The sequence below is a fragment of the Lepidochelys kempii genome, chromosome 14 (assembly GCF_965140285.1).
Source record: "Lepidochelys kempii isolate rLepKem1 chromosome 14, rLepKem1.hap1, whole genome shotgun sequence".
In the NCBI taxonomy this organism is placed as follows: Eukaryota; Metazoa; Chordata; order Testudines; family Cheloniidae; genus Lepidochelys; species Lepidochelys kempii.
Window position 1 is genome coordinate 38,894,948 of NC_136393.1, and position 25,368 is coordinate 38,920,315.

Genomic DNA, 25,368 nt, shown 5'->3' on the forward strand with positions numbered 1-25,368 from the left:
TAAAATGAATTTTATTCTAGTGAATGGTTGTAGCTTCCCAGACCTTGGAGGATTAAATTCTCTATTGCCCCAGGAATAGGTCCAATACCAGCTACCAAATACCTCAGTGCCCAGCTGAGCTGCCTCACTCCCCCCCCTCCACTGACCCTCATGCCCGCCGCTTGCTCACAGCGTCCCTCCTCACTTCCCCACCCCTTTGTGGGGAGAGGTGTAGTGCAGGTAGGCAGGCAGCAGCAGCAGGTGGTTGGTGGATGGGTGGGTGAGGCCTCATATCTCTTGGGGGTGCCTGCGCCAGGGAAGGGTCCTCAAAAGACAAATGAGCACTTACCAAAATAGTCCTTTTGATTTTCTTTTCACGTTTCCCTAGCCTTTGTCATGAGATTTTCTTGTTCTTTAATCAAAGAAAATGATCAGTATCTATCCACAAAAACACTGAGGGCGAGTGCTGGATACGCACTCCGAGAGGCAGGGGCTGAAATGGGGAAGGAAGTTGCTGCCTGATCCCTGCAGAGATGTAAGATACACTCAGGAGGGGGAGAGGGTGGGTGGGCATGGCCTTGTGTGACGTTACATCCCATATTTTTCACAGAAATATTGTTATGATATGACTATGGCATAGCTAAGATATGTTTTATGCAAGATGGGTCATGTGCGGTATCATTGAACGGGTTATGATCTACTGAATGTGTTTATCCAATTTGTATACATGTATCGTTTCTGTATCTGAAGTTAGGAATATTGACTATGTAACAATTACAACTGTGTGTGTATTTGGGGGAACACCCACCAGACAGTCGGCAATCAGCCTGGATGGGCCATTAAGAAGGACAATAGAACTTTCAAGACACTAATCTCCTGCCTTCCGGAGAAGCTTCCTGGGATGCTGCTTTGACCCTGCAAGGTCAGGTGATGAGGTCACCTGGTAAGGAGTCCCGCCTTGGACACTGCTGGTACTTTTCCACTAGAAACAAGGGATTCCCGCCTTATGTAAATTCTATTTAAGGCTGGGAAGTAAGGCAATCCGGGGTCTTCTCCACTGCCTGCCTGCCCGCCCAAGAAGGAAGACTGCTAAAAACACCTGGAGAAACAAAGGAACTAAGCAGGGGAAAGCCAAGGGCTGAGTCCGGGCTGAGACAGGGGTCTAGCCTGTAAAGGGACATAACTGGACCTCTGAGCTGCAGGAACTCTGCAACCTGCCCAAAACAACATTTGGGGTGAGAAATTACTATTTGTAACGTGTTTCTTCAGTGTACTAAGCTTAGTTTAACAAATTTATGTGGGCATAAGCTTTTGTGGGCTACAACCCACTTCATCAGATGCATGGAGTGAAAATACAATAAGCAGTATATATATTACAGCGCGTGAAAAGATGGGAGTTGCCTTACCAAGTGGGAGGTCAGTGTTAATGAGGCCAATTCAATCAAGGGGGAAGTGGCCCATTCTCAATAGTTGACAAGAAGGGGTGAATGTCAACAGAGGAAAAATTACTGTTTGTAGTGACAGGTTTCAGAGTAGCAGCTGTGTTAGTCTGTATCCGCAAAAAGAAAAGGAGGACTTGTGGCACCTTAGAGACTAACCAATTTATTTGTTTGTAGTGGTAACCTAATCACCTTGAATTGGCCTCGTTAGCACTACCTACAGTAATTTTCCCTCTGTTGACATTCACCCCTCTTGTCAACTGTTGAGGACAGTCAATCCACCTGGGGAGGCATTTTTTGAGCATCTCCCCCTGACATAGCTGCCGCCACTGGTTGGGGGTGGATTAATTAGCTCTCCTGCTGGCTTAGAGCCGATACACGAGAGCAGCATTTCTCAAATGTGGCCACTGTGGCCACATGAAGCCACCTGATGCTTTTCTTGTGGCCACAGCTAGCTGGGCGGTAATTGGGGGGGGGGGGAGCAGCGGCCTCCTCCCCCAGTGTCACCAGCAGGCATTGGGTCCTGTCCCCTTCTGGAGCCACAAACGCTGGAGGAGCAGGCATCCAGTGTGTGTTCCCACCTTGCCGTGGGTGGTGGGGCTTGCGTTTCCCGCCTCAGCCCTGGTAGCGGCTGGCAGGCTCCAGCCCTGGCGCTTCGGTCTCCAGCCCTGACCCAAGACTCAAGGCCCCGCCCATTGCCCCAGCCCCCACGGCCTCCTCTGGCCCTGGATTCCAGCTGTGCAGCAGGCTCCAGATCTCTGCTGCAGACTCTGGGCCCCGGGCTCACCACCCCTCCCATCGCCACTGGCCCCCGCTGCCGCCCTACCCACCTGCCACCTCCCATCCAGGGCTTAATTTCTCTCCCAGCTTGCTGAGTTTGAGTAAGTCTGCTTGCAAAGTGATATTTGTAGTTTGTGAATCACTTTTCGCTGCCTCCCAGCTCGCTAGCAAGTCTCCTGCTTTGAGGCATGATATTAACAAACGTACAAACATCACTTTTCACAGCAGCAGACTTACTCACTAGCAAGTCTTCTAAAAATAACACAACCAAAAAAAGCAAAAGAAACAATAATTAAAAAATAAAAAGACAAGAATATGCAAAGCACCTTATTGGTGTTTCTATTCTGTGTAGGTGCAGTAAAGAATACAGAGAACTGTACATTCTTATTATTGAGTCTGAAAAAAAATTATGTAAATAAATTACAATGATTTGGACATGGATATGTGCATATTTCTTTGTTTTTCCTAAAGTTAATTAAGTATTTTAGGAAATATTATCAGAGTGGCCACCAGAGGGAACCCCTGCACTAGAGAGCTCACAGTGGTGCAGCTGTATCAGCAGCCATAACCTAAGAGTGCTGTCTAATCTCTTGGTCTCTTTTTGGCGAGCAAAATGAGGCCCTGCACTTAACTCGGTGGCACTGGTCTGTTTCGATGGCTGCATCTGTTCAATTCCAATATTTCAGGGGATTCTCTCCGGGGCCATCAGGAGAAGGCGGATGATTTTGCTGACAATTGGGAAAAGAGGAGGGGGAAATAGGGGACACTCCTGAGCGGGCAGAGCACCAGTCCCTGACCCAGAGCAACAGGAGCTTCGCTGCTGACATCCAGGTGCCCGATGGGGAGCTGCAGTCAGTGCCCACAGGGGGGAGCCAGCCAGGACATGGGCAGAGGGGATCCCTGAGAGGGGGAAGACAGGAGGGGAGTTTAAATAGAGCCCAGGGGTGGGTTCATCTGGACCTACAGGTAACCAGAGGAACCCAGGGGCAAAGCTCTGACAGCTCCATGACCCGAGCGAGGGGATCCGAGCTGGAAGCCCAGGGCTGGTCGCCAGTGAGCCTGGTGTGGAGAGACGAGACCAGCTCTGACCACCTGCTCCCTGTGCCAGTCTGTTACCAGAGCGGATCACACACAGAGCGTCCCCGGCTCCCGTCACCCCTGGATCCTCTGGAACAACCTGGAGTCTCCCTAGAAACCCCCCTTCTCCCCCGCCCCGGGCTCTGCTCGTCTCCTTTCTGTCCCCGCAGTGATCCTGTGGCTTCGAGGGAGGACGCCTGCATAGGGCTGGGAGAAGCTGCAGGAGCCCTGGGGAAGTGGGGCCCCAGGGGGCAGGATCTGGGGCAGGCGGCTGCAGCGCGGTGGGTTGATCGCTAGGACCCAGGAGCGGCTGGGTGGCAACAATGGCCGGGCTCCTTGTGTCCCGGCCCCAGGAAGTGACTCGCAGCCGCTGCGGGGACTCTGGCTCCCGGCGAGATCCCCGCGGCCCGGCGGCTGGTGCTGGGAGCCCGGAGCCCGGGCTGCAGCCGGGAGAGGGGAACCTCCAGCCGGGCCCTGCCCGCTGCTCCCCGGGAGCCTCTCCCAGGGCAGAGCCCCCAGCCCGGCCAGGGCCCCTTCCCGGCCCGGCCCCTGCCCCGGGGGCCCCGCTCGGAGGGAAGGTAAGAGAGACCCGCCCCCCCCGGGCTGCAGGGGGCGGGTTTGGCCCCGGGCTGCTCCCCGCGGAGCCGGCTGCGATTCCCTGCCCCGGGAAAGCTGCCGCAGCCCCCGGTGTGCGCGGGGCGGGGGGAGCCCGGCCGGGCGGGGCTGGGGCTGGGGCAGACACACGGGGGGTGCCGCCGTCCGCTGCCCCCACCATCTGCTGCTTTGCAGCTGGTGCAGGGGCTCGTGTGAAGGGTGCCGCTCACTCACCTCTCCTGCATGGGAGGCCAAGGGGTCTCTGCTGGCCGTAGGGGGAAGGGGGGCAAAGGAGTCAAATGTGGGGGAGAGAATCCGTGCAGGGGCAAACTGATGTGCAGGAGGGTCAAAGCGCTGGAGGTAGGGGAAGGAGACGGGGTAGGAACCAGGGTTAAGAACAGGAGGACTTGTGGCACCTTAGAGACTAACCAATTTATTTGAGCATGAGCTTTCCTGAGCTACAGCTCACTTCATCGGATGCATACTGTGGAAAGTGTAGAAGATATTTTTATACACACAAAGCATGAAAAAATGGTTGTTTACCACTACAAAAGGTTTTCTCTCCCCCCACCCCACTCTCCTGTTGGTAATAGTTTATCTAAAGTGATCACTCTCCTTACAATGTGTATGATAATCAAGGTGGGCCATTTCCAGCACAAATCCAGGGTTTAACAAGAACGTGGGGGGGGGGGGTAGGAAAAAACAAGGGGAAATAGGTTACCTTGCATAATGACTTAGCCACTCCCAGTTTCTGTTCAAGCCTAAGTTAATTGTATCCAATTTGCAAATGAAATCCAATTCTGCAGTCTCTGGCTGGAGTCTGGTTTTGAAGTTTTTCTGTTGTAATATCGCAACTTTCATGTCTGTAATCGCGTGATCAGAGAGATTGAAGTGTTCTCCGACTGGTTTATGAATGTTATAATGCTTGACTCTGAAACCTGTCATTATGCAAGGGTTAAGAATGTGGCTAAGGCCCGGCCAGACAGTATCAGTGGGGAAACCCCAGGGTGTAGAGGGGTTAAAAGCGACAGCCATGGGGATGAGCAATCTGCAGTGGTTGCAGAAAAGGATGTTGGGGTATAAAGGGGCTCCCCTCCCCCTTGGGGGATGCTACATCTCAGCACCCGCTCCCAGGGCTGGGTTCTCACACAGTTGCATCCCAAGGCCCAGAGGCATGGAGCTGCTCAAGGAGACCTGATTCTGTACAATATTTCACAGCCTCCCTCCCCTCCCAACGTTTTAGTGTTTAAAATAATCCCTGATCAGTTGCTAGCTCTGCATAATGCCTCATAGGTGCAGCAAGGTGCCTGGTCTGCCTAGGGATCCATGAATGGGAACCCTTCTGCTGGCGTCTAAATGGGCTGGGATGTAGGAGACCCAGGTTCAATGCCCCCCTCAAGCAGAGGAGGAAAGCAGGTTTGAATAGGGGTCTCCCACATCCCAGATGAGTGCTGAAAGATAGAAGGTGGGACAGCAACACGGGGGGAGGTGGAAGGGGGCTGAAGAGGGCAGGGAGTGTAAGTAAGGGGGGATTGACAGGGGAACAGAGACGTGTGAGGCTGGGGGCAGTAGGGGGATGCAGGGGGCAGGAGGGTATGGTGGCAGGGGGTAGTGGTTGCACTGAAGGGAGGATGGGGTGATGCCGGGGAATGGGGGGGATTAAGGGGCTGAAGGGAACAAGGCTGGAATAGAGGGAAGATGTGAGGGGGGGTCACTGTGAGGGACAGGAGGATGTGGGGAGGGGAGGCTGTGAGGAGACTGGCTGGGGAAGGGAGAGCCAGGGGGCAGGGATAAGGCGGAAGGGTGGAGAGCGATACAAGGCAGCTTCCCCGCCCGATGGGGTAAGGGAGGTTGAGGGGGCTGCCCTGCCCAGCGGCCAGTGGGGATTTGTTCCCCTACAAATGGTCAAACCAGCAGTGGGGGGTGGGCGGGGTGACCATCCGTCCTGAATTGGGCAGGACAGTCTTGTAATCCAGAGTTCAAGTCCCGGTCCTGGGCTGAAGGACTCCCGGACACCATTTGTCCTGGATTCCCTGCGGCATGGCTCGGTGCCTGCCCGAGGTCCAGGGGCAGCGCCAGCCTGTTCCCCGGGGTGGGGCTGAGGTGGGTCTTAGCCCCCCTTCATGATGAGGCCCCACCCCCTGCTTCTCCTCTTTTCCCCAAGGCTCTGCCACCCGGCCAGGCCAGAAGCTAGATCCAGGCCATAATAAGAGCCGCCCAGGCTGCATTAGGGAGCCCCAGACCCTCCACCCGCCCTGGGTGGCGCACCCTGAGGCGGTGGGCACACATGCCATGGCTGCTCTTGAATACCCCAGCCCCCTGCCCAGGGAAGGTGGAGGGTCCGGGGCTCCCTGGGCAGCTCTTATCACAACCTAGCTTCTGGCCTGGGCAGGGCCTCAGGAGAAGGAGCAGCAGGGATAGGAGGATAGGATAGCAGCCTCAAGGGATAGGAGGGGCGGGGCCATGGAGGGGGCGGGGCTCCTACATGTGTCCCGCTTTTGCCCTTTGAAAGGTGGTCAGCCTAGGGATACAGGTAGGGGGTGGGCAGGAGACTTCCCCCGAAGGGCTGAGAATTTACGAGGCAAATGTCCACTGAGAACTCCTCCCTCGCTCCGCACACAGCCTGCTCCCCATTTCATATTTGTGTTTAAAGAAGGTCTCCTTATTGGGGGGGGTCTGACTCCTGGGTTGACAGCACTGAACAGGGGCTGGTCTGATTTCTGTGCAGGATTCGGTGTCCAACCAGAGTCGCTGCAAGCAGTGGAATTGCGGTTTGGTTTGGGTTCAGTGGCAGTCGGTGTGTTCGGTTCTAGTTCAAGACACCCCAAAATGGTTCTGTTACCAGTTAGTGCCCTAGAAGGGGGAAAGGGGGTTGGGAGTGATCCCTGTGGCTTGCTTCAGTGGGGAACTGAATTTGGGGCCTGGGGCCTGCCTCAGGTGGGGCAATTGGAGGGAGGAGCTGCCCTAAGGGGTGGGGATGGGTGAGAGGAGGCCTGTCCAAGGGGAAGAAGAAATGAGCAGCCTTTTCCCTTGCGCTTGAAGAGTTAATGTTAACTCCTGGGACAGGGAGCCCCCACTTCTCTCCCCCCTCCCTCCCTGCTCTTCTCCTTCTCTTTTTCTGCTGGGACAGGCTGTTCTGGTAGCAACCACATGCCTGGGTTGTCTTGTTTTATGATGAGTGAGATCAGAGTAGGTTTTATTTTATTTTGTCAAATATCAAGCTGAAAAATTGCTGAAACTTTATTTTAACTGGAAGCCATTTTTCCCTGAGTTCGATTCAGGCTCATTGAGGAAGAGGGGAAAATGATGGTTTGAGTCTGGTTCCAGTTCAGTTAAGCATATCTGTTCAAGCTGGTTCTCTGGTTCTGTTCTGGTGTGAGTCCAGGTGGGCAAATGAAATCTGCAGCTGCTGAACTGTCCTCATAAGGGGGTCTGCGGGGCTGGCTATTGCTATGGAAGAGGAGGTTGGTGTCTGTCTCTGTGTGCTCATGATTAAGGCTGCGAGTTTGTCATGGACTTCATGGATTCCGTGACTTTCCATGACTTCTGCAGTGGCCGGTGCAGCTGGCTCCAGGGATGCCCAGCAGCTCAGGTCCCTGGGCCAGTCTCACCAGCCACTGCTGGGGCAGTCGTCAAGGGCCAGCACCCCTGCCCCCAACAATAGCAGGAGGAGTTTATGTGTGGGAGGGGGCTCAAGGCTAGGGGTTGGGGTATGGGAGAGGGCTTTGGGAGACGCTTACCTACTGGAGGCTCCCCGGAAGTGGCAATCGGTCCCTCCCAGGATATCAGCTGTGAGACCCTGTTGGGGAGTGACTGTGTCTCTTTGGGACAGGATCCAGGCCCTGCTCCTGTAACTGCCAAGGGTTTGAATTTGAATCCAGGGAGCCAATCGGTGGAGAGGGAAATGGTCAGTGAAAATGCAGATGACCTGGCTGGCAGCGGGGAGGAGCTGCTAGGCTCAGGCTACCTGCATGCCTGTAACCAGACCCCTGGGGCTGGGTGGGACAGAGAGATGCTTCCCGCCCCCTTGCACACCAGAGAGGGGGCTCACACTGGCTCTGATGCAGTGAGGAAAGCAGCAAGCTCGTTGCCTACCCGCACTGGGACAGCAAGGGCAGTGCTGAGCACAGTGGGAGCTGAGACCCCAGCTGAGTGGGGGGAGACACAGGCAGGGCAGGGTATCTGTTGGGAGTGGCAAGGTGCTTGGTAAGGAAAGTTTGGATGAGCCTAGGCAGCCTTGTGAGCTGATGGCTTTGTCTAGTCAGCAGTGTGGGAAGGCGAGGAGAGTGGAAGATGAGTGTCCCTGGACCTTACCTGTTACCTGCGTGGAGAAGTGTGACAGTGAAGGAAACGTGCCTGTGTCTGTCAGGGGTATTGACTTGCCTATGGAGGGAGCTACCCTGATCTCCAAGCAGTTGTCTGTGACCAGCCTTGTGTGCTGGGACAAGGGGAATGAGATCTCAAGCTGTGTGTCTGGTAAAGGAGAATGTGTGTCCGGCTCTTCTTTGTCTGTGGAGCAGACAGAAGGGGCCTTTCGGCCTGTGATGGTTGAGAATAGTGCAGTTGTCTCAGAGTTGGTTCTGGATTCAACTAAAGCCCAGGAAGGGAATGCTCCTAAGTTTATGTCTGCTAGGGAGAATGGCCCTGTAACTAGGTCGCAGCCAGTTAGTGTCTGTGCAAAATCCCAGAGCCCAGACTATTCTGATGCTTGTATTTTGCCTGTTGCTAGTGTGTTGTTGGGAAAGGGTGTAGCAACTCTGTCTAATCAGAGTGAGATCCTAGCCAGGGCACAAGGAAAGCAGAAAGGTGATTTGATCGTGTTACCTACTGAGGGTGTGGAAACCTGTAGCAAGTAGGAGAAGATTCCTGAACTTGTGTGTGGCAAAGGGAAGGAGAATGCTTCCAACCTTTTATCTAGGAAATCTGTAAGTTTGCCTGAAGGGGGATTGTGTAGGAATCCGCCTGATGCGCCAGAGGTAATTCTGGATGTAAGTGAGACCCAGAAAGAGTCTGTTGTTGCTTAGGAAAGAGTTCCTCGAGAGCAAGCACTAGGTGAAGAGGGTAAGAGCAGAATTTCTGTGAGAGGTGAATTGTTGCATAGAAAAGCCCTACGGAAAGGAATCCTCATGGTAGTCTTTGCAAGCAGTTTACTGCAGCTGAAGGGTGTGAAAGTGATTTAATCAAGAAAATTTCAGTTCCTAACAGCCAGAAATTTTCTGTTGTGAATGGATCCACTGACTGTCCTGTTGAAAGATCCAGTGTGGATAGCTTTGAGAAGGTCTCAGATGAAGTGAAAGCTGTTAAGAAAGTTAAACAGTCCTATAACCCAGTGGCTGTGTTTGGCCAGCTTGTTGGGGAGACAAGGTTGTTGAGAAAGGGATGTCTCCATGCTAGTTCTATCAGTGAACAGTATGTGGCCCAGGTCAAGATGGGGGCTCTTAACCAAGAGAGCCCGAATGGCAGTCCTCCACACTGGAGCGCTGGGAGAAAACCCGATCCCAGTTTGACCCCCGGGGGTTTTGGGGTGGCAAAAGGGCATGGGCCGCATAAACCTTCCCACATGCGGCATACAAGTGCTATCGACCACCCCCGACCTAAGGGAGGGCATGAAACTGGAAGGGCGTAAAACTGGAAGGGCCTGGTGTAATTCCCACCAAGGAATAGGAGAGATGCTGGGGCATCCATGGGAACGTAGGTGGCTTCGAACTTCCCTAGGTCACCGGCTAAAGTGACCCCACTCAGTTCGATCTCGAAGGGGGGAGAGATGTGACGAAGTGGGACTGTTCTTAATGTTTCCTCTGAATAGTGTGGGGGTGCCTCAGTTTCCCCTATGCAGTTCTTAAGTATCTAGGTGGTGGGATAAGGGTGTATGATCAGTGCAGAGCCCTAGAGGGCAGGTGTGTGCAGGGATCTGGACACAGAGAATGTCTGACACCCTGTTTCCTGGCAACTGATGGCCTGGGCCCTCCCCCCCTGCCAGGTGAGAGCTAAAGGGTTGGAGAACAAAGGAATCTGGTGATCTCCTGGCTCGGGAAAGGGACAAAACCCAGAGGAGGAGGGGCTGGAGAGAGTTTCAGTTTGGGGCTGGCTGGAGACATGGAGTGAAGGGCAGACGTGGTTGTCTGGCTCACTGACCCCCAAAATGGACCCGGCTGAGGGGTCCTGTGCTCTGCACCTACAAGCTCTGTGTTAGACCGTGTTCCTGTCGTCTAATAAACCTTCTGTTTTACTGGCTGGCTGAGAGTCGCGTCTGACTGCGGAGTTGGGGTGCAGGACCCTCTGTCTTCCCCAGGACCCCGCCTGGGCGGACTCGCTGTGGGAAGCGCAGGGAGGGGCAGAGGAGGCTGAATGCTCCGAGGTCAGACCCAGGAAGGTGGAAGCTGTGTGAGCTGCGTGTCCTGCAGACAGGCTGCTCCCAGAGAAAAGACCTCACCAGAGTCCTGCCTGGCTTCGTAGGGAGCAGTTCCAGAGCATCGCCCGGGGACTCCGTGACAGAGGGGGCTCAAGGCTAGGGGTTGGGGCATGGGAGAGGGCTTTGGGTGACGCTTACCTACTGGGGGCTCCCCGGAAGTGTCAACAGGTCCCTTCCTTGGCTTCTAGCTCCACATGCAGCCTCCACCTGCAGGCACTGCCTCCGCATATCCCATAGGCTGCAGGTCACAGCCAGTGGGACCTACGGGGCTGGCAGTTCATGGAGCTAGGAGCTTAGGGAGGGACATGTCCTGGGGCACGGGAACACTTTGAATAGTGGGGGTAGTGAAAGCCAGTGCCTGTACCCATGTCTGTCCCCCCCCAGCTGGCAGCCAGGGCACAGGGGGGCCGGGGTGAAGGGCTGGGACCCAGGACTGGGACTTGGAGAGCACAATGGGCTGGGACCCAGCCGGTGAGGTGGGCCAGCTCCCAGGCACGGGAGGCTGGCAGCGGAGTCCCGGTTAAAACCTGCATCACCTGCACCCCTAATTTTGCGCTTATGGACATGTTGTGAGAAGCCAGGTAGGGAGCCTGCCAGCCCCTGCCCTCCCCCGTACCAGCGGGGGTCAGAGGCTGCTCCCACCAGAGCACCCATCCCAGAACACTGTCCCCCCAGCACCCGCGGTGCCCTCTGGGCCACCCCCCCCAGCACCCGCAGCCCCCCCAGAAGCACCTGAGGTACTCCCAAGAGTTAGTCAGGGGTACAGTACAAGTCATGGACAGGTCACAGGCCGTGAAGTTTACAGCCTGTGACCTGTCCCTGAGTTTTACTAAAAATACCCATGACTCTAAGGGAGCCTTGCCCATTATATTAGCGCCCGGGAGTTAATTGAGCTTCCTGGGTCAGCTGATGCTGCCTCCTGCATTGTGATCTGGAGCTCAGACTGAGCAGCTGCTGCTCCCACAGTGGGGTCTGTGCCAGGGAGAGACCTTCATTAATCCCCCTCTGTGTCCAGCCCAGGGGGGACTTTCTCTGTGCCTGGAACCAGCCCCTGAGCCCGAGCCTGCAGAGGATGTGGAGAGACCCAGGGGACAGGGCTGGGGCCAGACAGGAAAGTGACTCTGCACAAAGGGCCCCTTTCAGTGAGTTTGCTGGTGAGTTTGTACCGAATGGGGAGGGGGCTCCCTGTGTGTCTGCAGGTCCCAGAGCTGCTGCTCTCAGTGACACAGCCAGGCTCACACTGGAGAGCGAGCGCCCCTGGGAACGGGAGAGTCCCCAGTTCTCCCAGGCAGAGGCGGGAGGGACGGAGACCGGAAGGGGAATGGTGAGACCGAAAGCGGCAGCAGGAGCCAGAAGTGGGGAGGGAGGATCCCAGCTCCCAGGCCTGCCTGGATCCATTCCCTGCGTCACCCCTGGGCAGCCTGACTCTCCTGGGAACAAGGGGAGGAGCTGACAGAGGAAAAGCCAGGTTCTGCCACCAGTCAAGTCACTGTGCTGCTGGGGGGGACACACTGGCCTCGGGGCCAATGTCAGGGGGGAATCACCCAAAGTGGCTCCTTTGATTCTGCTCTTTTCTAGCATTTGTCTCAGAGACTCTGCCCTGGGGGGGTTCAGTGCTGGAGGGAGGGGCTGGGTCTGTGTTGTAATAAAGTGACTGAGGGTTTTCCCAGGGTGGCAGAGCCCAGAGCATCTGTCTGCAGGGAGGGAGCCTGGGGGGAATCGGGGTGTGAAATGGACTCAAGCCCCTTCTGAAACCTCCCCCCGTCACCCCTCTCGCCCTGACAGGCTGAGGAATCACGTCCACGTTTCACTCCAGATCCTCCCGTCTTCCAGGGGACAGGGACGGGAAATGGCTGTGATGGAGCCAGCTCAGGTAGGGGATTTTCAGGGAGCTGCAGGGGGGAGTTGCTGTAGAGGGGGAGGGGGAGGGGCAGGAAACACATAGGGGGAGGTGGGGAGGGGCCAGGGTGTGATAAACCTGCTGGGGCACGTTCAACTTGGAGCCTGATTTTCTGAACAGGCCCATTGAGGGGGAGGGGGAAACATTCCCCCATTTCTGAATCAGGAAACACCCCCCTGGGCAGGGCTGGGAAAACTGACCAGACTCCCAGTGCTGGAGCCTGACCCCACTGGCCAGGGGCTGCTGTGAAGTACGAAGGGAAGCTGTCGGGATTCCTGTCCCTGTCCCTGTCCCCGGCTCAGAGCTCTGCTTCCCGTCTCAGCCTGTGGCTGGCAGGCGAGTGGGAAATGAGAAGACCCTGCCCTGCTCCGTGTGCTGGGGGGGCGGGGGGGGGGGACAAGGAGCTCTCACCTTCTCCCCACCCCCTGAAGCCTCCTGGCTGCTTGGGGGGGGGGGATTCTGCTCCTCCAGCCCTCCCAGAGCTTCCATTTTATTGACCTTTCTCCCATGAACAGTGAGATTGTGGCTGGGGCAGCAGGTGCTGAGTGGGGGGACTCTTGTTGTTTCAGATGCCGGTGACCTTCGAGGAGGTGGCTGTGTATTTCACCCAGGGGCAGGGGGCTCTGCTGGACCCCGCTCAGAGAGCCCTCTACAGGAACGTCATGCAGGAGAACTACGAGATGGTGACCTCACTGGGTAAGCGACACCCGTCCCTTTGGTTATTGGAAGCCATGGGGTCTGCGTTTCTGAATCTGTTTTTTCCACGGTCACATAGTCCCCAGCTCCAGTGTGGGAGAGAGACTTTCATCTCCATACCCCCTCCTATGGGATTGGGGAGTCATAAACCCAGTGCACATGCTGATTCATCCCCATCCCTCCAACTTTCAAGGGGGCAGAAGCATTGTATTATCCTGTCTGGTTTAACTCTCACTCTCACACAGAATCCCAGTTCCCCTCCTTTCCTGGGACTAGCTCCAGCCATGGGGAGGGCTCTGGAGATTTCACCATATGCAGGGTTTAACTCCTGAGCTGAGTCTGCCTCAGCAAGTCCCCCCAAGTGCACAGATTCTGGAAAGCCCTTGGGATGGCTTGACAACCATCACCTCCAAACTGCTCCCCCCAGATATTTGCCTCTCCCAAGGGGGCTCAGGGACCACGTCCCCCCAGCACAGCATGGAGTCTGGTTAAACTCAGGAATGTTCTTTGTGACAAATATTCCTCCAATATCTGATGCGCCCTGACCTTGCCTGATTTCACCCCCTGCGCAGGATTACCCATTCCCAAACCTGAGCTGATCACCCGGCTGGAACGAGGGGAAGAGCTGTGGGTCCCGGATCTCCAGGTCGCCAAGGAAAGGGAGAGCCCGAGAGGCACCCGCACAGGTGAGGAGTTGGTGAGACTGACACGAAAACCATCTGAAGGAAAAAGCTGAGACTCCCAAAAATGTACTGTGAGGTCTTCCTCATCTCCCACAGGTCAGGCTGTAGTCAGATTTCACTTACCGTCTCCCACCCACCTTATTAGCTGTCAGGAGTTTCCTTCCTGATTTTACTTCCCAGTGAGTGTTTGGATGGGGATGTGGAGAAAGAATCCAATTTCTCAGTCTCCCTACCTTTAGTCTGTTGAGTTTTCCCTCTTTGCTATTCCCCTTTCTCCCCTGCACAGGCATTGACTCCTGTCTGGATTCTTTCTCCCAGCAGACGGTGAGAGAGTGAGTGTGAATGAGGAGGACAACCAACAGCAGGAAGTTCCTGGGGAAGTGGAACCATGGGGGATCTTTCTGAGAAGAGCTGAAGGGAATTTTTCCCAGTGCTTGGAACAGGGAGAAGCCTGGGGAAATTGGGGCACGTCAGAAAAACAGCTGGGAAAAGTGACAAAAGTGGATGAATCCATTCATTGTGGGGCAGGATGCAAGGATCCTGAGGAAACCACAGTCCAGCAGACAAGTCACAAGGAAGAGAAACCCTGTAAATGTCCCAATATTGAGAATAGATCTCATATGAGTACAAACCTTATTTCTCATTGGAGAAACCATGCCGGAGAGAGACCCTATATATGTCTTGATTGTGGAAAATGTTTCAATCAGAAGTCAACGCTTGTTAGGCATCAGACAGTCCACACAGGAGAAAAACTCCATAAATGCTCGGACTGTGGGAAAAGCTTCAATAGATGCTCATACCTCGCAATACATCAGAGAATCCACACGGGATTCAGACCCTATAAATGCCTTGAATGTGGGAAGTGTTTCAGTTGGAAGTCAAGCCTTATTACACATCAGAGAACCCATACAGGAGAGAAGCCCCATAAATGCTTGGACTGTGGGAAAAGTTTCATGCACAGATCTGACCTTATTAGACATCAGAAAACCCACACAAGAGAGAAACCCCATAAGTGCTTGGACTGTGGGAAAACGTTCACACAGAGATCAACCCTTGTTGCACATCAGAGAATCCACACAGGAGAAAAACCCTTTAAATGTTTGGACTGTGGGAAATGCTTCAGCCAGAGTTCATATCTTACTTCACATCAGCAAATCCACACAGGAGAGAGAACCTATAAATGCCTCGACTGTGGGAAATGTTTCAATTGGCAGTCATCATTTATTACACATCAGAAGATCCATAGAGGAGAGAAACCCCATAAATGTTTGGACTGTGGGAAAAGCTTCAGTAGCAGCTCAGACCTCGCTAAGCATCACAGAACCCACACGGGAGAGAGACCCTACAAATGCTTGAACTGTGGGAAAAGTTTCAATAACAACTCAAACCTTCGTAAACATGGGAAAATCCACACTGGTGAGAGACCTTATAAATGCTTCGATTGTGGGAAATGTTTCATTTGGAAGTCAAACCTTACCAGACATCAGGGAGCTCACACAAGAGACAGGTCCCATACCTGCTTGGAGTGTGGGAAAAGTTTCATCCAGAGATTGGACCTTACGCAACATCAGACAATGCACAAGAGACAGGAAACATAAATGCTTGGATTGTGGAAAAAGTTACATTAAGAGAGCAAACCGTATTACACATCAGAGAACCCACACAGGAGAAAATCCCCATACGTGCGTGGACTACCTAGGGCCATTCACCCGTGTGGCTTCTCCGATGTTCAGTAAGGTTTGAGCTCTACCTGAAGCTTTTTCAGTAAGAGCTCAAACCTTACTGAGCATTGGAGAAGCCACATGGGTGAGCGGCCCTAAAAATAGCTTGGCTGCAGGAAAAGATTCAAATTGACTTCACGCTTCAGTGACCCACACAACAGAAAGACCTGGAATGTTGGGGTATGGTTCATTTGGTGCTCTCGGAGTATCAGGCATCCGCAAATCCGCACAGGGAAGAAACCTCTGAGATGTTCTCAGTGTGGAAAATGCTCCAAGTGGAGCTAACACCATTTAGGACATCAGAGACTCCTCCACACAGCAGGGAAATTCTCTGAATGCCCTGACTGGGGCCATCCATGGTCACAAACCCATTTCCTCATTTTCCGTACACATCAGGGGCATTCGGCTCCCAAGGATGCATCTGCCCCCTGCTGGGGTGAGGATCCAGCAGCAGCCAAGCTTCAGCTGCTCAGTGACCCTCTGGCTCTGCCTGGTCCAAGCAGACCCCAGGAGAGGAAGAGAAGCCCTCATCAGCCCCTTCTCCCTGCTGCAGGCCTGGCTGCTGAGCTGATGGGCTACAGGTTGGAGAAGGGAGAGAGAAAAACTCCTCCAGCTGCTCCCTCTGCCTGGCAGAAGTTCCCCCCCACATCTCTCTTCCCCTCCCAGTCGGGATCCCCCTGCCATGGAGATGAGAAGAAGGATACTTGGGCCAGGCCCCACCTTCACTCTAGAACCTTGTCCCCACCCCACATTTTCCACCAGCCCCTGGGCTGGGCTCCCCCACTGACCTGGAACTGTTCTCTGCAGGGGGAGTGTCCCTGAGGGCTGGTAACTCCTCCCCTCCCCAAATGCCCCAGGGTGCTGGGCTCTGGGGGATCAAATATTTAGGGACTAGGCCGATGGGTTATGGGGAGGACACTGGGGATGGAATGGTTGGGGCTGGTGGAGCTGGGAAGCAGGAGGAGCTGGGTGCTGGGGCTATTGAGTGTTTGGGGATGATGGGATAAGAGGCGAGGGAGAGCACAGGGGTAGAGAGGTGCTGCCTCTCCTCACTCACCCCCTCTGCCCCTACTCCCTGCCCCCGCTGCATTCAGACAGCACCACTGAGAGGGGCTGATTCCCACAGGGCCTTTTGTTGGAAGCTTGGATTTCCCACCTCTGCCTCGCAGCGTCAGCGTCCAAGGGTCTGTCTATGTTTGGGATTAGCTAGCACATCTCTGAAACTCGACCAGATTGCCAAGTCCAGACTGACCCTGACCATTGAATTTATTCTGATCTTGTGACAGTCTGTACCCCTATGTTCACCCCTTTTACAAGACTATGATAAATTGTATACAAAGCCTGCCACATGAGGTATCATTTGAAAACTGATAATATGCTGATCATTATTGTCCAGTTAGAATATGTGTGGCAGTATGGTATGTAAAGTTTTAAGATTCTACTAAGGGCAGCCGCAAAACAGTTCCTCAGAGATAAAAGTTGGTGGCCATTGTTTGGCAGGAACCAGGGTGTGATTGAGAAATCTACATTTTCACAAAGAAACAACTTGACATTCCCATCCACACAGACTTTGTCTCCCGAACCGCAGCCAGGTCAAAGGAGAAAGAGAACTATAAGAAAGAGGACCAGACGTCCCCAAATATTCCTCCCTTTCTCTCTACCCACGGCAGCCACAACACCTGAAGAACAAAGAAACCGCTTTGAACCCGAGGGAGGGATCCTGTCTGAAAGAGATCCAGCCAGTGAAACTGCTGAAGAATGTGGTGAGAGAGACTTTTGTTTTGAATTCACTTAGCTCATTAAGTTAGGTATGAGTTGTGTTTTACTTTTATTTTCTTGTAACCAATTCTGACTGTTATGCCTCATTACTTAAACAAATTACTTACTTAGATTATTTAAAATCTTTCTGTAGTTAATAAACTTGTTTTATTGTTTAAACCAGCGGTTTGGATTGAAGTGTTTGGGGAAACGCCATTTGAGATAAAAGGATTTGTACATATTGTTTTCTATTAATAAAATGACGGACTTTCTATCAGCTTGTATTGTCCAGGAGAAAGTCTGGGCAGTACAAGAGGTGCATTCCTGGGGAAAGTCTGGGACAGGGAATTTGCTGGTGTCACTCTGCAGTGTAATTTTAGATGGATCACTTAATGATCACCTGTTCTGTTCGTTCTCTCTGGGGCACCTGGCACTGGCCACTGTCTGAAGACAGGATACTGGGCTAGATGGACCTTTGGTCTGACCCCGTATGGCCATTCTTGATTCAGGAGTGGCTGGCTATAGCGTTCATGCGGTATAACTAGGAGTGATTTATATGCTGGACAGACCAGGAGTGGCTGCTCTCACTGTGAAGCAGTGTAAAAGGCACCCCAGGTTGGAGAATTGAGGGAACACAGCTGTTCAGCAGTCCAGATTGTACCCTTGGTAATGTCACAGATTCTCCACCCCCTTCCCCACCATTATGAGAATTATTGTTAGAGTCACTGAGTTCCCCCTGTGGGGGTACATTTTTTCATTCCCAAATAGTATCATATTGCTCCAGGTTATGTTGAAAAGCATTTATTGTTTGTACATTTTATCCCATATTTGTCAGAATGTTATACACGGACAGTAAAAGGTGGTGTTTTAGCTTCTATGTTATTTGAGAGCAGTGGGGTGAGTCAGAGGGATTCCCTCCTTCCTCCGCCGCTGTCACGCTCCACCGGATTCAGCAGCCTCTGTCTAAGCCTTGGAGAGTTTTATCCTCTCCCTATTCTATCCCTCCACCTCCCGAAGTGTCACTTGCCACAGTGTCCTTGGCTCTCCATGCTTAGGAATCACACTTTGATTTCCCTGATCCTAAATCAGACTCCTGAGGGCTGAAAAGAAAGTGTCACAGATCTGCAAGGGAAATTCAAATGAACCTCAAAGCACAGTTTGAGCTTTTTGAACTTACAGCCCTGTTTCCATCGATTAGTAAAATTCCTTCCGTGCTTTTTCTAGACTAGTCTAGATCATTTGTGGGTAGAAAGTTTTTTTTTTCTCTTTTATTATGATGATGCTGATACTTTTGTAACGAATAGAACCAAATCAGGAGGCGAGAAGGGAAGCCGGTTTAGCCAGTTCAGAAGAAAATAGGTAAATTTACTTTCCTGATTTTCAGTCTTAAAAGATTCTCTGAGATTTCACATTTACAAATGTGAAAGTGTTTTATAGCCCACCCTGGATTGTGGGTTTCTCACTCTTCCTGAAGGCCGTTTGGTCACATACTTTGATATTAGTTTAGTTTGACAGGATGTAGCTCAGATGTATTGAGGAAATCACAAGACAAATGTTCATGTGCCAGAAAAGTCCTTTATTTTATCTTAACCTTGTTCTACCCTTTGTCCTGGGATTTTTGTGTGATTTGAACAATGACAATGATCAGTATCAGCACAGACACTGAGGGTGCGAGCTAAAGTTACATCCCATCCCAACAGGCGGAGACTGAAACGTTGAATGAAGTTCCTTCCAAATCCTTGCAGTGATCTGAGATACAGTCAGAAGGGGGAGAGGGTGGGATGGGAGAGGGAACAGAGCTAGGAAAATGCAAGGTTTGCTTCTGAGAGTGAGCCAGCTGAGGTTGAGAACCATGAAATCACTGCTCCAGTGCCAGAGAGAGAGAGAGGGGGGAAATGATAAGTGAAGCCATTCCTGAAATCTAAAGTGCTGCTGAGAGGATGAGGTGGTGTAGAAGCAAGAAGGGAGCCGGGGATGTCAACGGACCTGGCCAGCCTTAAAAGCCAGGCCGACCCCCCTTATTGAGGCCAGATGGAGATGAGGAGCCCCAAAGCCGAGCTACTCAGCCCCTCCCCATCTACCGCAGTGTCCTGTGTGGAGACGACAGCAACGCTGTCTGCCCCACTCACCCCACCCTGCATCCCTCTAACCTCAAGGCCCCATGGTGCTGGGTGCTGTACACACACAACATGAAAGACAGCTCCTAAGGAAAAAGAGATTACCATCTAAATCTACGCTTTTGTAGGTGTCGGGGGTGTTTCCATGCTCAAGGCTGGTCACTGAAAGCAGGTATTCGACTTCCGTTACATGTGAAAAACACGGGTTTGTCTCCCTCAGGATTACAGCCCTTACTCATAGCATACGGAACACCTTTTCAGAGAAGGTAAAAGGAAATCTGTCAATGACTTTAGCAATAAACGTTAAACACGGGTCTGTTCAGACCTACAGTACCGACTGTCAGACCGTACCACCTAGCGATGCCATGCAAAGCCCCACGCTGTTATGATTAGGGCCCTACCAAATTCACGGTCAGAGGATTTTAAAAAATGGTAAATTTCATGATTTCTGCTATTTAAATCTGAAACTTCACAGGGTTGTAATTGTGAGGGTCCTGACCCAAAAAGGAGTTGTGTGGGGGGGGGCGGTCACAAGGTTATTGTGGGGAGGGGGGTTGCAGTATTGCTACCCTCCCGTGCTGCTGCTGACGGCAGCGCTGCCTGCAGGGTGGAGCAGCTGCAGAGCGGCGGCTGCGGGCCGGGAGCCCAGGGCTGAGGGCAGAGCCGCGGCCAGCAGCAGCGCAGAAGTCCGGGCAGCATGGCATGGGATGGCCACCCTTCTGCGCTGCTGCCTGCAGAGCTGAGCCCTCGGTCAGCAGCCTCCCAACTCTGAAGGCAGCAGCGCAGAAGTCAGGATGGTAATACCATGAGCTCCCAGAATAGCTTTGTGACTCCTGCCACGCTCTTTTGTATCAGGCCCCCCCCCCCCCCCCCCGTCGGAGCAACACTGCTCTCCCGCGAAGACCAGGTTTCACGGGGAGAGACCAGATTTCATGGGCCGTCACGTGTTTTTCATGGCCTTGAATTTAGTAGGGCTCTGTTTATGGTTAAGAGATGTGAGTGGTCTGAGGCCCCGATTATACTGTACTGATTTGTAAAGCACATTAGACTTTCGGGCAAGTTTTTCAAAAAACACCTTGGGGCTGGAGTTTTCAAAGGTATTAGGTACCTGAGGATGCGATGGGGGGCCTCGTGGGGTTTTCAAAGCAGGTTTAGGCACATAGGGCTAGATCCACAAAAGGGCTTGGTGCCTAAATGCCACGTTAGGTACCGGAATCCAACATTTAGGTGTCACTCATCCTCAAAACCCCTGCCCAGCTGCTGCCCAACGCAGTAGGTGTCCCGAGGTGCTTAGATTTCTTCTAAGTCCTCCAGGTGCTAAAAAATCTACTGGTCATGTGCACAGCTGCTTCAGTCTAGGTACCTGGGTACTGATCTCATTCCTAAGCCTCAGGCTTGCTGTTCCCCTGCCCTGTCTCGCACATGGGACCCAGCATAACAGGCTCTTGAGCAAATTGTCGGCAGTCTGTAGATAGCAGGGCTTTAAAACACTCCCGATGGAGGAGACAGTGAGCTTCCTCCTGCAGACGCTTGGCTTGGCAGCAGCCATGGTCCCTTCTGGGAAGAGGAGCCGCCCCTAGATTTTCTGCTGGGCCATAGCCTGGAGCAACAGTTGGACATTCCCCTCCCTGACGCAGATTGGCGCTTGCTGAATGGAGCGAGGCTCTAGGCAGTGGTACAGCTCCTGGGTTTCAGGTGAGACTCTGACCCGCTCTAGCTAAGGATTAAAGGGAGCTAAGGCCTGGACGAAGCAGGCAGGACCAGGGGGATTGCATTCCCCCTGGGCCAAAACACCAATAGGGTCAGATGCTGCATGTTAATAAGATGAGAGAGTCAAGGAAACAGGCCTGGTGCATACTCTGTAAATAAATAAATACAAATCACACTCCATCCCCTCACTTAAATCCACATGAGCTCCTCGCCTGTTGAAGTCGCAGCTACAGGAGCCATGTTTGCCTGGGTAGCAGGGCCTGTGGGGGCCGGACACCAACATGGAGCTAGGTGGGTTGCCCCAACTATGGCCGAAGCCATGGAAGGAAGCAGGGGTGGTCCCAAAATCTGCCACCTTAAGCAGCTGTCTAGAGCAGCCTCTGGGTGTTGCCTCAGAAGCCCTGAGCGGGGGCAGGATCCCAGCTCAGACTTTTGAGCCGGAGACGTGGGGGGAATATCCCAGGGAAGACCTGGGCCTGTTGTAATAATTGGAGCTACAAATTTGCATCAGTGGGATGTAAAAGTTTGTAAGGTGTCACAATGGCTTATGATAACAAATGCTGATGGGAAAAGCTACGCAAACCAGACAGAGAGATTACATTAGTCCAGCGTTTTTCAAAGTTCGGGTCGCGACTCAGTACTGGGTCATGGCATTTAAGGCACTGGGTCGCCTTGCTCAGCACCAAGGGACCCTAGCGGCTCTGGTCAGCACTGCCAACCAGGATGTTAAAGGTCCTGTTGGCGGTGCTGCCCAGCTAAGGCAGGCTAGTGCCCATCTGCTCCAACACCGCGCTGCGCCCCGGAAGCGACCAGCAGCAGGTCCGGCTTCTAGGCAGGGGGGCCACAGGGCTCTGCGCACTTCCCCCGCCCCGAGCACCGGCTCCGCGCTCCCATTGGCTGGGAACTGGCCAATGGGAACTGGGGAGGCCGGTGCCTGTGGGCGAGAGCCGTGCGGAGCTGCTTGTGAGCCTCTGCCTAGGAGCCGGACCTGCTTCTAGCTGCTTTTGGGGCGCAGCGCGGTCCGCAGTGCCAGGACAGGCGGGAAGCCTGCCTCTGCACCCCGGCTGCACCTCTGACTGGGAGCCGCTGGAGGTAAGTCCGAACCCCTTTCTGCACCCCAAACCCTTCATCCCTGACCCCACCCCAGAGCATGCACCCCCAGCCCAGATCCCTGCCCCTCTCCTGCACCCCAACCCCCTGCCCCAGCCCTGAGCCCCCCAAACCCAGAGCTCCTCCTGCACCCCAAACCCCTCATCCCCAGCCCCACCCCAGAGCCTTCAACCCCAGCCCAGAGCCCTGACCCCCTCCTGCAGCCCAACCCCCTGCCCCAGCCCAGAGCCCCCTCCCACACCCTGAACACCTCATTCCCAGCCCCACTCCGCAGCCCTCACCCCCACATCCAAACCCTCTGCCCCAGCCCTGAGCCCCTTCCACACCCCAAGCGCCTCATCCCCAGCTCCGTTGGGTCTCAGGCGTCAACAATTTTCTTCAACTGGGTCCCCAGAAATTTTTTTTTGAAAACAATGGCATTAGTCCAAACAACCAGGCCACAATCACATAATGAAAGAACTGTTGAAATCATGCTCGGTAAAAACAAGAGACTTGGAGTTGGCAATTAATTAACCCAATTCATGGATGGCAGGGTGAAGCTTCCCTGCAGCCCCGCCTCTTCTGCTCATGGCCCCGCCCACACTCCACCCCAGGTCCTGCCCCTGCTCGGCCCCTTCCCGCGAAGCCCCCCACGAGCTGCCGCTTGCCGCGTTCCTCCTCTCTTCCCCACCCCGCGAGGCCCCCACCGCCCGCCTCTCCCTGCGTTCCTCTTTTCCTTCACGCCCACCTTCCCCCGAGTGAGGCCCCCGCTGCGCGCCCTCTCCATTTTCCTCCTCTCCTCCACTGCCCTCCTCCGTGAGGGCCCCGCTGCCCACCGCGTCCCTCTTCTCCTCCACCCCCTCTCCTCTGTGAGGGCCTCATGGAAGAGGGGAGGCGGAGGAGAGGAGGGATGTGGCAGGGGAGGGGGGATGGAGTGGAGGAGAGAAGAGGAGGGCCTCATCAGGCAGAGGCGGGTGGTGGGGGCCGCAGGAGGGGCAGAGCAGGGACGGGAAGAGGCGGAGAGCGCAGGGGGGGCCACCCTGGCTCTGGCGCTGGGGCAATGGTGGCTGCTCCAGGGGAGGCTTAGCCTCCCTTGGCCTATTATACTTGCCACCTATGACCACAATCGGTGTGTTGAATATTAGCCCTAACAGGCAGACAAAATGATGAGATGGGCTGTTCCGCCCGTGGTCCTTAAAGCAGGCACAGAGGAGGAAAAACCGACAGAGGCCACCAGAGCAAACTTCACCGGCATGGCTGCCGCCTCCACCACTTCCTGGGACCCCCCCAGGCCTTTTTCATCCTGATTCTGAGAGACGGCCTGACCAGACCGGACCCCAAAGAGGGCTCCAGGTGACATCACCACCCCGCCACCTCCAGCTGAATCCCAAACACCACCTGGGATGACGGTTAGTACCATCTCCAGTACCATCCCAGAGCCTGTCAAACGCAGGGGCGGGAATTCCTTCTGAAAACTCTCTCCGGCTCCTGGGAAAGGGAACAAGGGGTGTTCTTAAAATGAAAGCCTGACTTACTGCTTTACATTTCAAAGGCCCTAACTGGTTTTGCTTCTTTCCTGCATCTTCAATACAAGATTAAAAGGGTTTTTAATGGTGGGTTTATCATAGAGCTAAGCAGGCTGAGGTCTCTGTATTCCAAACCCTAGATCTTGTTTCACACTGTTTAATGCTGAACAGTAACAGGGTCACGTTAACACCTTTAGCTCCTATATTCCACCCAATAAATAGCACAGACCCTGAAATTAGCCTCTCTAGCCTCAGACAACCTATTCTCTTTGACCCTGGAGGACTCTTGTCTCCCCCCAGACTTTCTACTGTGCAATCTATGTGATCCTAAAGGCTGCAGTCTGTGGACTGTCAAGCCATAGAGAGGAGGGCGTAATTGAGATAGGAAAAAGCAAAATCCTTGGCCTATGGACTGCGTAGCCTGTTTGTCACTCTCCTCTATGATCCAGCGCACTCGAGCAGCCTGTAAGGTTAGTGCCTGATGGATGCGAAGCGAGGGATAGTGGAATACAAGTGAAGGGAAGAAAAGAAGGAAACACACTAAGCTGCGTGATATGAGATTAGGGTAAATGCTGTTGATCCAACAATGTGATTCAGTCTGTCTGTTTACTGCTTTAGTTCATGACAAGCGGAGCCATGTCAGTGCCCTTAAAAAATTGCACTTTGCTCAAATTTGGTCTTTCATTCCTTTTCCCGTTATGAAATAATCATGCCATGTTTTATGACGTGCTTACATTTATGGTAAACAGACCAATTTTCAATAGATATTGAGTTATTTTCTGCTTGGTGTTTTCCCTATTTTGCTGTGTTATTATTTTCATGTTGTGGGTTGTTTGGAGGGAGCTGGCAGGACTAGGGGGATTTGTTTCCCGCTGACCAAAAACGCCTCTAGGAAGAAGCCTGCATGTTAATATGATGTGATAGGAGGCGTTGCGAGGTGATGTGATGTTTCTACACTCTGGGACTTGTGCTGTCACTCGGGGGAAAAAAACTTTGATAAGGTTGTGGCCACATAACATTGGCTGATTGTCACTGTGCTCAGCCTGGACGCCACAGTTTAAATATCCCAAACTCAAAGGATGGGGATATGGCTCTAATATCATGCGTGTTATGCATGAGTCATTGATGTATAAACGCTCAGGATGAAACAGGCCAAATGTTCTCCATTCAGTAAATGCCTTCGCTCTTTAATGAGATTAAGGCTCAGTTTTCTGGGACATCAAACCGTTTCTTTGTGTTGCAGAACTGCTGCATAAAAAGATGGCTACCGAGCAGGCCAAGCCACCGTCTGAGCTCCTGGGTCCAAGCCAAGTGAGCTGCTTTCCATGAGGGGGTTCCAGGGTGAAAAGTCCAGAGGCTGAAGCAGTAAAAGACACCAGTGTTTTAAGAAGAATCCAAGATCTTCTGGGAGCTGTAGCTGAGGCTTCGTCAAGAGGGATTTGCCCAGGGGCAGCTTGGCCCGGGTCCAGTGAGGTACTTAGGTACCAAAGCCCAGGTTTTAGGTGCTAAGTGTGATCCACAGAGCTCCCATTTGGCTGCTGCCTGTCTCTGTGAGGAGCTCGCTTCAAGGAAACAGGCTGCCCCGAACATTCTGTAAATCAACAACTTACACGACAGAGACCCTAAAGCGTCTCTCTAAATGGTTTGCCCAGACTTGGGGTAGTTCATAGGAGCAGAAGAGGAGGAAGGTTGTGGTCCTTTGAATCAGATTCATAGAGTTTTAGCCCAGAAGGAACCAGCAGATCAGCTAATCTGACCTCCTGCCCATTCCAGGCCACTATACCCCACCCCGTTAAATTACCCCTGCAAAGAGCCCAATCATCTGGATTAGGCTAAAGCATTACAATCATCTGGAGACTAAACTATTGTCTGCCACACACTGGGAGT

At 53.3% G+C, this 25,368-nt stretch overlaps 1 protein-coding gene across 5 annotated transcripts; it reads left to right on the forward strand.

Moving 5' to 3' along the window:
* The first annotated feature begins 3,014 nt into the window (after positions 1 to 3,014).
* Positions 3,015 to 17,219, forward strand: LOC140898397 (uncharacterized). 5 transcript variants are annotated; one of them, XM_078848863.1, is made up of 6 exons: positions 3,806 to 3,853; positions 11,297 to 11,435; positions 12,067 to 12,154; positions 12,751 to 12,877; positions 13,450 to 13,563; positions 13,879 to 17,219. In XM_078848863.1, the coding sequence occupies exons 3-6, from the start codon at positions 12,131 to 12,133 to the stop codon at positions 15,156 to 15,158; spliced, it is 1,545 nt and encodes a 514-aa protein (XP_078704989.1). In that variant the 5' UTR covers positions 3,806 to 3,853; positions 11,297 to 11,435; positions 12,067 to 12,130; the 3' UTR covers positions 15,159 to 17,219. The 5 variants fall into 5 exon arrangements, with proteins under 5 accessions (XP_078704990.1, XP_078704987.1, XP_078704988.1 ...); XM_078848864.1 differs by lacking the exons at positions 3,806 to 3,853; positions 11,297 to 11,435 and adding an exon at positions 3,015 to 3,029; XM_073312197.2 differs by lacking the exon at positions 11,297 to 11,435 and having other exon boundaries at positions 3,774 to 3,853.
* The last annotated feature ends 8,149 nt before the right edge of the window (positions 17,220 to 25,368 follow it).

Bases quoted from the DNA above. Each gene is read 5' to 3' on its own strand.
- LOC140898397 (XM_078848861.1), top strand. From the start codon at position 3,599: ATGGCCGGGCTCCTTGTGTCCCGGCCCCAGGAAGTGACTCGCAGCCGC. The intron at 3,854-12,750 runs GTAAGAGAGACC...TTGTTGTTTCAG, and splicing joins GGGCCCCGCTCGGAGGGAAG to ATGCCGGTGACCTTCGAGGA. The intron at 12,878-13,449 runs GTAAGCGACACC...CCCCCTGCGCAG, and splicing joins CGAGATGGTGACCTCACTGG to GATTACCCATTCCCAAACCT.